Source organism: Vigna umbellata, chromosome 3 (assembly GCF_029865625.1).
Source record: "Vigna umbellata cultivar VRB3 chromosome 3, Vumbellata_1.0, whole genome shotgun sequence".
Classification (NCBI taxonomy): domain Eukaryota; kingdom Viridiplantae; phylum Streptophyta; class Magnoliopsida; order Fabales; family Fabaceae; genus Vigna; species Vigna umbellata.
Window position 1 is genome coordinate 4,958,415 of NC_142167.1, and position 10,527 is coordinate 4,968,941.

The 10,527-nt window shown below is 32.7% G+C and overlaps 1 protein-coding gene across 1 annotated transcript; it reads right to left on the minus strand.

Annotated features, from left to right (window-relative positions):
• Positions 1 to 4,002: 4,002 nt before the first annotated feature.
• LOC124829585 (metacaspase-6-like) lies at positions 4,003 to 8,499 on the minus strand. Its single transcript, XM_047303123.2, has 2 exons — positions 8,154 to 8,499; positions 4,003 to 4,962 (listed from the first exon to the last, which is right to left on the minus strand). The coding sequence occupies exons 1-2, from the start codon at positions 8,497 to 8,499 to the stop codon at positions 4,166 to 4,168; spliced, it is 1,143 nt and encodes a 380-aa protein (XP_047159079.2). The 3' UTR covers positions 4,003 to 4,165.
• Positions 8,500 to 10,527: the final 2,028 nt, after the last annotated feature.

Consider the following 10,527-nt stretch of genomic DNA (forward strand, 5'->3'; position numbering starts at 1 on the left):
CACTGAATATCAGGATGGAGAGCGAGTCCTAACTTATCCACAGTCATACTTTACCAAATTTAATATTTAACATATCTGAGACGTTCCTCCTTGGAACGCTCGTCCAAAATCCATACTCATAGAATCACTCAATATAGTGTTCATATGGTAATATCTTATAATTTATCATCATTCTCATCTTTAACTTTAAGAGCATAAAAGGACGAACGTTCAGTCCTTTGAAGAATTAGGACGAACGTCCAAATAAAGTACTGGATGGACGAACGTGACTCTCTGTTTGGTTAGTTAAATGAACTGACTCTATTGAAGGTATAATGATACTTAGAAAATTTTCGTGAAAAAGATCTTGGACCAGATTCAATGTACCAAGGATGGTCAATAATACTTAGAATTTTCTTTGTAAAATTTTGTATATAAAGAACCGATGCCAGTATTTGAACGAACGTTAGAGGATGAATATTGTAATATTTGAACGAACGCTATTTACGTTCGTTTAGTAATCAAAGATAAGGACGAGCGTGCGGTTTAAGACCGAACACTACATCAAAGCGAACGCTAGGTAGATGATCGTGAATCAACCATGACAAACGCTTGGTATAAGACCGAGCGCTCTTTAGGACGAACGCTTGGTTTAACACCGAGCGCTATTTAGGACGAACGCTTGGTTTAAGACCGAGCGTTGTTTAGAACGAACGTTCGGTATAAGACCGAACGTTACATATTTTAAAGTGTAAAGTATTTATATACAGCTGAGCTGAACCGAACGCTCAGACATTTAATTGGGGACGCTCGCTCTCAAGCGGAGTTCTTCCCAAATGAAAGAATTTCATTCTAAGTTATTTTCAGGGAAACCGAACGGTATAAGACCGTACGGTGACGAGCGTAATTTATCATAGGGAGTGATTTACGTTTCAGATTTTTCAACCATAACAGATTTCAGATTTCAACATTTAAACTTATACTTTATAATTCATATGATTTCAATTTATAAACTTTATAACATTCATTCCAATTACTTCATATTCAACATCATCATACAGATTTACTTCATACAACATAAACATCCATGTTCATGATCACACATCTCAATCATCATACATCATACATTCGCATTCATACTGCATACATGCATTTCAGTTATCAACATGCATACTTTTTCATACATCCAAATCAGATCATACCACATTCAAGTATAAATTAAACATATAAGCTTCCCTTACCTGGATAGCAGTGTTCGTTCTAAGAGTATCACTTGGACTTGCCCAACTTAGGGTTTTCTACCCTCCACGATCGTTCTTACACTCTTCAACTAAGTCTAACCAAAGAAACGTAGAAGATATCAACTTATACCCTTGCATGCAACTGAATCTGGGTTCGCAAGAACTCCAGAAACGAGCGTATGAGTTGGAAATCTTACCGTTAACAGAATCTGAAGTTGTTCGGACCAAAATGAAGTTCACGGCGTAGGGAACGTTCCTACAGTTCTGAATGTTAAACGGAGAAGAGATGTCTAAGTAACAGTAGAGAGAAGTTGGAGGTTTTTAGAGAGAAGCGGGAGAAAAGGAGAGGTTGGGTTCTGAGGAAGAAGATGAGTGGTGCAGGTGAGTGGAAGGGTTTTTTCGAAAATCACTTTTGTTCATTCCAATCCCCGACGAACGAGCGTCTCGTGTGCTGACACCTGCACCCCCACTTCTGATTTCAGAAGTTTCCAACTCGACACATGGCGCTCGTGCATGCAATGTAAAGTGGGTTTTAATTACCCGGAGTAGTGACGTGGCGTGTGCATTAATGTTGATGTGACAGATAATTGCAGTGTTAATTTTTCCGGGTCTCACAGTCTATAATAACAATTTTAGTTTTTAAAAAAATTTATCAACAAAATTTACTATATATATTTATCAACAAATACTTTTTTAATAATTCAACCCTTAATTTACTGACTAATTTTATCTATGTATTTATTTTTTATGGTAAAATCAGTTGATATATATATATATATATATATATATATATATATATATATATATATATATATATATATATATATATATTACTAACAGATTTATTTTTATCGATAACGTTTCATCGACAAGAATTATTTATAATGAATGGGCGAGTTGTCTTTCTTGGTCTGGAAACTTTTTGAGAGAATGATGAATATGATAAATGTTTATTACTTACATAAGATATATGTTATAGTTATAGAATTAAGAAATAATTCATATATAATCATAAATATCTATATTATATATGCATTATTTGAAATATTTTTATTTATTCCCATATCACATTGGAGGATATAAAATCTATTTTATTTCTTATATTGATTCTGCATTTTCAATAAAAATTGTTAAGTTTTTATAAATAAATTGTTAAATATTGTAAAAATTAATTTAAATGTTTTTTCTACGTTTCTTGAATTGGAAGTTGAAATAAATTAGTCAAGTATGGAACTCTATATTCATGTCATCTTATTTAAAAACTTGTTCATATTTTAAAATATTAATATTTCTTCTTTTAATTTTTTTAGGTTGGACATTAAGATAATATTAAGAGGAATGATTATTTTTTTTATGTTCGAAATTTTTACTGCTTACAAATATTTGTGCTCTTGAGTAATGATTGAATTATCTGTTCTCTCTTTATTTTGAAGATAATATTTGTTAATTACTTTTAATTATGAAAGTGTAGACAATATTGGAATGCAATTTTAAAATATATGTATAAACTCTAAATTCCATAATATATTAGAAATGTTTTAATTAATACTTCGAATTTTGTTTATTTTATTTTATTTCAACTATATATGTTAATATGATACATTTATTTAATTAATATTTTATAATAAAATTATTAATATATTATTTAAAATATAGTCCCCTAAATATTCAAACAAAATTTAAAATAATATTGTATATATCATTTTATTTTCATATTTGAAAAAGTATAGCCTATGGTTTAATATAGGTAACATTTTTATAATTTTTGTCTAAACATTTCTTTGCTGTTGCAGACTATAATCAATACTTGAAAATATATTTTCTAAAAAATACTATTATATTTGTTGAAAACTTTACAAGAATGTTGCATTTTAGCTTCAGCCAAAAAGGGACGTCAAAAGATAAAAGCCCACTCCAATAGTTAAGTGACGTCGTTTTGATTAGAAATGATACAGGTCGGATAATATTTATCTCGTACATATTACCTATTTTGTTACTTGCTGGATACTTGCAGTTTTTGTTTTTCAATATTGCAGATATACATTGATTTAAAACCAATATGAATTTTTAAATTGGAAAATAAAACTCACAATCATCTTTCTATTTGCTTTTCAATAAAAGGGCTTTTTTTTGGTTTGAACAGAGGCCCATTTGATTAAACCTGGTAGGCTTTTCCTTCTCTCACTCCAAGATAATGGGAAGAAGTGTTGGTGCAGAGTAGAGAAGATACTCGTTCAAAAATACATCATACCACTTTTAAACATATGAATAATGATGTTATGAGACACTTTTCCGTTTATTTCATACAGATTATAAAAATAAAATAATCGAAAAAATGTAAACTTTTATATTATTATAAGAAAGAGAAAAATAAAAAATAAGTAAAGATACTTATTTAAATATTTGGATGTATTAAAGCATTTTGTTAGGAACATATTTCAAAATCAATCCAAAGAGCCAACTTACCTTTCATGTTTCTGGCAAAACAAACTCCTTCCAAAAGCCTCTGCTTCACCCAATGATTCAAAGACCTTCTAATTACAACACCAACTGATCCCAATCGTAAAACCATATTAAAATCAAACGATATACAAGTTACGAATATTCTAAATCACGCAACTCAGCTTTAGGATAAATCACAGTATAGCCGATCTAAAGGATTTGTTGTCTAGTCAGTTAAAACTATTAGGTGAAAAACACAGTTGTACTACTTAAAATTAATTAGGGTTAACATGAGGTTTAATGGATAGATAATATCATTTATCTAGAGGTAATAGAACAAACCAGCCAAATCCATAGAGAAAATCACGTCTCATCCTAAGCAAAGATACCAAGTTTTAAGTTTTTGAATATTCTAACTAAAAAACAAAAAAAAAAAACACATGTTTTTAATGGTCTCCGATTAACACTACCAAACCAAACCCCACAAATTCTTAATCATTTATTCAACACACAAAGGAAGCATTAACGTTGCTGTCACTGCAATAGAGACCAGGTTTCTGAGAAAAACCTTGTTTCTTAAGTATCATCCTAGCCTTCAGCACAAGTTCCCGGTTTGTCACTGCTCCTTCACTCTCTTCAATTATAGCTCTAATCACATTGCTGAAAGCCCCGTAAGCTGACCCAGAATTCCCAGCAGGACATGCATCTGCAGAAGTTTGGTCACTCTGGCAACCACTCAGCAGAATCCCACAATCCAAAACATTGCGCTTGATTGATGCAGCATGTTCCTCTTTCCTGATTCCCCCACGTTTTCCCACCTCATCACCATCATAATTTAGCTTCTGTTCGAAGAATTTTTCTGCAAGATTACTCACATCCCCAACTCTGTGCCCTCCACTATCACCACTTTTTACATGTTGGAGTTTGTTCATGACTAAATTTGAAAACTTCTTCACTTTGGGACTTGCATCTTCACCAAAGATGTGGAAGAGTGTACGCCTTAGTTTCCCAGTTTCTATGTCGTTGCCAGTTTTGTGCCGGAGTATGTCTGAGAGAGTTGAGAGAGGCAAAGATCGGTTCTTCACAGTGGTTTCTTCTTCTTGTTGTTCTTGGTGCATGCTTCGATGAAGGAAGGTTTTGAAGTGAAATAGAGAGGTTGAAACGTAGCCTTCTTCGTTTGTGCTGTCTCCTATTTGTTCCTTTGCTGCTTCAATTAGGCCACCACTGTGGCAGCAATCTGAAACGATTGTTATATTGCAACCTCTTGGGACCTTGTCTACAAGCTGTCTGAAATCATCATCTGTTCCACACAAAATACAACTTAGCCTGCCTTCCCAAAGAATCACTCAATATAATACATCTATGGATTTTACATTCCAAAAATTTGACAATTGAAAACATCGTATTTTGTTGTAAATATACTATATATTTTTAATGTAAGAAAAATTGAAGTTCTACTAACACTTTTTAAAATTTTCTTTTGATGAATTTCTTGTGGTACGTTATCAAATATGTGAACTTTTGTTCTTATTCCGTATTTATGTTTCCAAGTGAGACGATCACATAAATATTAAGAAGCCTTGTTATTGCATTAACTATGTTTTAAAACTTGATAGGTATGAAAAGCCTTACATTACTTATGAATTTCTACATTTTTTCGAGCTTAAAAGTTTTCATTACCAATCATCCATAAATAAAGAAAATAACTCAAGAATTATCAAAGTTTAAATTCCATGTAAACTGAAAACTTTAATATTTTTTAACTAAACGTCTATGATTTAAATTTTATGTTAACTCACGTGCATTTTTATTGTTTCAATATCTTGTTTAAGTATTAAAAAATTAATATAAAATTTTGTATAAAATATAAACTAATATTATAATTAATACAAAACTATTAGTGACTTATATTACTTTTTAATTGAGAGTATGATATATATGATGCTGTCAAGTTTATCGATGGTTTCCATATTATCAACTACAACAGTTAAGAGACTCTAATCATCACTACCATTAATGTAGGTGATAAAGATGTTCTATTTTCAATAAAAAACACTAAAAACGATTTATTATTTATCATTTTATATTAATTATAAAACTTCACATTTATTACCAAACACAGTAATAATCACATCACTCATTCCATAAAAATAAATAAATAAGAGAAACTCAAATGAAAAATATAAAATTTTTGATCAATAATTAGACTAAAAAAATTAATAAAAGCTAAATTGAAAATACCTTCATTAATTAAGCCTATAATTAAATGTGATCAATATTAAAAAATAAATATTGATTGTTATTATTGAAATTCAACGAAAATTTTAAAATTGCTGTGAATTACAACTCCTCCTCTGCCCGTACCTCTTACGCACAAATAGATAAAAGTTTCAAAATAAGAAAAAATATATTTAAATATGCAATATTTTAAGTTTTCCATAATCAATTTTTCACACTATATATATAAACCATATTTTTAAAATCTTTTAAAAATATATATATTGAAAAGAGATATTGCTACATAAATTAAAAATCATTGTATTATTTCAGCTCATCTATATCTACAATTTTAAATGACTTATATGTAAAGACTTAGAAATTTATATTTTTTTATATTTTTTAGTACAATTTGATTATTTTAATATTAAGTTGTTTTAATATAAATGGTTTCGTTATAACATTATTTCAAAACATACAATATTTTAGAAACCACTTTTTTTGAGTTTTCTGACTTCTCACTAAGAGTTTTCATAGTTAATGGAAGAACCAAGATCACAAGATTGATCATGGTGGTGAACTCTTCAATTTGGACCATTCTCTATTTGAGTAAGTTGAGTTTCAATAATTTTTCTTGGTCCTTTCGTGTATTTGTTGCATGTAGGCTCCACTTAGCTTGCATGTGTCTTTTGAGTCTTTGTTGATCAGTGATTTTAATGGTGTATCTTGATTGTGTTTGTTTTGTTCATAGGAGCACATAGAGCTTCCTGAGCTTTTGGAGCTATTTTAGAATCCTAGAGTTGTTTGGTCATCTATCAGGTAAAGGAAGCTAATTAGTTTGATTTTAGCTAATAGGAAAGTTATGATTGATGCTTGTATGCTTGCATGACAGTTGCATTATGTAATTGTTGTCAAATGAGATATGGCATCTTGATTTCAATTAGGAAGCTTGTATTTGGAGTGAATTGTATTGTTGAAATTTATATGATCTAAGAATTGGTTGGTTTATAACATTTGTGGTTGGTGTTAGACTAGTTTTGTAGGATGGAATGACATAAATATGTGGAATTTTGTTTTGCAGAATTGTGCATACTCGCTGAAAAAGAATATACTCGATGGGCAAGTCAAAGTTAGAGAGTTCACTAACTTGACGGTCCCTAGGCAAGAATATACTCGTTGGACGATTTTTTTGGAGAATTTGAGTCTGTAAGTTATAGTCGTTTTTTCACTGAGCGAGTGTACTATCAAGCACTAATGTGCTGAGGGAACAAATTTGGTGGTTAAGCGAAAATACCAAAATTTTAACTAAGTTTTCATATATCTCTGATGATGTGTTTACGAAGTGTGATTATGTGAATATTAAAAAACAATTATTGGTTTATAATATGATTATGAGTATGTATGACGTTTATGCATGTATGATAATATGACGACTAGTTTCTGATGCGTAATTGAGAATGGTTGGAACCAATCCAAGGAGGAATTGGTGGTGATGTTGTTAGTGCGTACTTTGACATGTGGGGATTCTAAAAGTAGGTATCCTGATATACTACCAATCATTCAACTTATATAGAGATGAATGGAATGAGAAAGAATGACAAGAGGTCTATCCTAAACTTTTGGTTTAGGTGTGAAAGATTAACATCGTGAGTATTACGTTTATGACTCTTTAGAGTATAAATACTATTACGGGTGCACACCTATATTGAATACATATGTCAAAACATGTATCCGAATAATTAAGTCTATAGCCAACTAATTATATATTTATAAATTATAAAATGTTATAAATGTTGAAATAATATGTGATGTGTTAAATTATTTTATGAAGTTTTCTTTTAAACACTAACTTAAGGATATATGTATAAACAGAATTTGTAATGTTACATTTTTGGTTTGTGTAATGATTATATTTAACTCTTTTAGATATATTTATTTTTAATTTTTAAATAACTAAATTAATATTATATATAAATTGGAACAAATCTTATTTTTTATTAATTTTATAACGCCTTATTTTTTAGCTACTAAAATTAGAATATTACATTTTATACGCAACTCAATTATATATCATATAAAAATAACCAAATTTATAATCACGTAATAGACATCGAAGTATACAAACAATAATTTTTCTATCGAATTTCAATAAATAAATAAATTTAATTACGTGTCCCTTAAGATTAATCAAGGTACAAACACATAATAATTCTCAACCAATAATTTCTTAATCAAAACATAATATAGTAGGGAAATGTTGAAGACTTAACCTACCAGTGATGAGATTCATATCTGTGGGAACAATGCATTCGTCATAGCCAGTATTGTCTTCGTCGTCGGATTCCGCCGGAAGACGCGTGCCGTGGCCGCTGTAGTGGACAAAGAGGGCGTCGCGGGGCTTGGCGGACCGGACAAGCTTGGACAGAGCCAACCTGATGTTCTTGCCGGTGGGTTGAGTGTAGGAATGATGAGTGTCAATGAGAACAACAATGTCCCTTTCTGAGAAACCATATATGTTGATGAGGCACTTCTTCATATTCCACACATCATTAACACACCCTCTCAATTCAGCCTTTGTTCCGGGGTAGTTGCATCCTATTAACACTGCCCTCTTACCCATCTCAAAACTTCAAAGTCTTTTGCTTTGGAGGGGCAGGGAAAATGAATTGATGGGTTTGCTTGATGTTGCAATGTTGCTTATCAGTGGATCAATCAAAGAAAATGTATTAGATTTGCATTAATTAATTAATTTATTCATTCATTAATTCATTAATTGTCTATTGGTATAATTAGAAAATAATATTCTAACTTGTGTTTTGGTTTCATTATTTTTTTTTATATATGGTAAATTATCGCGTGCCTTAAGGAAATTGATTGAGTTCTTTTTGAGATCGCAGTTTAGGATATTGCTTCAATTAATTTTTCCTTTAACACTTTTCTATAAAAGGGCTTGTTATTTTAAAGTTTATGGTTTTATTTTCCTTTTAATATTTTAATTTTTTTCCCTTCAGTGGCTTATGAATTGGTATAATTTCTATATTTTCATTTAAAAAAAGCATGTTATTTGTAAAAGTGCTATAGAAAAGACAAAGTTTATTCTTTCTTAACCGTTATGTTTCAGTAGGGATGTGGAGGCCGAGATACAAACCTAACAAAACTGAACTGCTTCTCTTTACGCTCTCTGTCACAATGCTTCCTTCCTCTCTTTATGTTCTGTTCCTTGGGAAAAGGTGGGCTGGGTACCTGCAAAGGCACTCCGACGCTCAAGTCAGAAAAGGGGTCACCAGAATCTTTTGGTTCAAAGTGATCAAGAAGAAGAATAATTTCTCTCCGGGGAAAAACGTACCTTTTTTCTGGTGTGCCCTGTGTATTTAAAACAGTAAAATAAACCGTTACCTGACAATCCGGTCAGTTATTGAATATTGACTGTGTGGAAGTTGTAACTGCTAGATCGTGTGCTGATACTGAGTCAATTACTTCCGTGATTCGCGGCGTTGGTTAGCTGATTATGCGTAACTGCTTATCTGTAACTGCATGCTACGATATAGCGCTTGTATGTCGACCATCTTGTGCGTCGACATGAATAGGCAACTTGTCGTACGTTGTGCGAACGTTATGTCGCGACATCACTATTTGGTTGTCGAGGACCAAGTGGTCGACGACGCAGTATTACGATCTTTAAGAAAGCCTCGTATTGGTTCAACTGTCACCAGGTCGCCCGAGTCACCGGTCGACCGTTGGAGGATTGGGTATCCTATGGTACATGCCCCCCGAGTCCGAGTAATTGAGCATAGTGTCGGTGGGCGAATTTACGAGAGGACGTCGAGTGTATTCTCACTGGGAAGATGATACGCACCGTTTTAACGTTATGATTTTTAGGGTTTTCCCGCTCTTTTAGGGAAGCGAGGAGACGCGAATTGGGAACCGTTAGATTAAAAAGAATCCTACGGCGCCTGACGATTAAACGGTCTGTCTTCTTCAACACGATTCAGAGGGGAATTAATTCACTTTTGCAGAAGAACAGAGACAGTGTGAACCGTGAGCGAGATTGCTTCCTCTGCATCTGCTGTGCTTGCGCTGCTACAAGAATCAACCAGGTAACCTTAAAATCTCCTTCGTCTTAGTGTATTTACTGTTGATCATGGAAGGAAGGGGGCAGAGTACCGGTGGCGATACGCCGGGGCCGTCGTCAACGGCGGAATGTCCTGAAGTTACTACTATACCCTTCGGTGAGGAGGCTTTTACATATGGAAATGTGTGTGGTGAAGGTCCAGGGGGACTTGTAATATCTCCGATTAGCGGAGATGAGTACGCCTGGGCGGCGCGTGAGGTGAAAGAACTTAGAAGTCAATTTAGGAGTAAGGCTGTAATAACCAACTGGATTGAGAATAGTTGTGTGTTGAGAACCCTAGGGTACCAAACCTGTATAAAGTTGATAGCTTGCCGGGATGATGAAAGGGTATGCTATGGTAGGGAGAATGCTTCTGATGAATTTTTTTATTGTTATGCTGCGTTGTTCTACAATTTGTATGTGAGATTGCCGTTTACTACTTTCCAAATGGATGTTTTGCGCACCCTAAATGTCGCACCGAGTCAGTTGCATCCCAACAGTTGGGGGTATGTGCAAGCTTTTGCGGTAGTGTGTCGG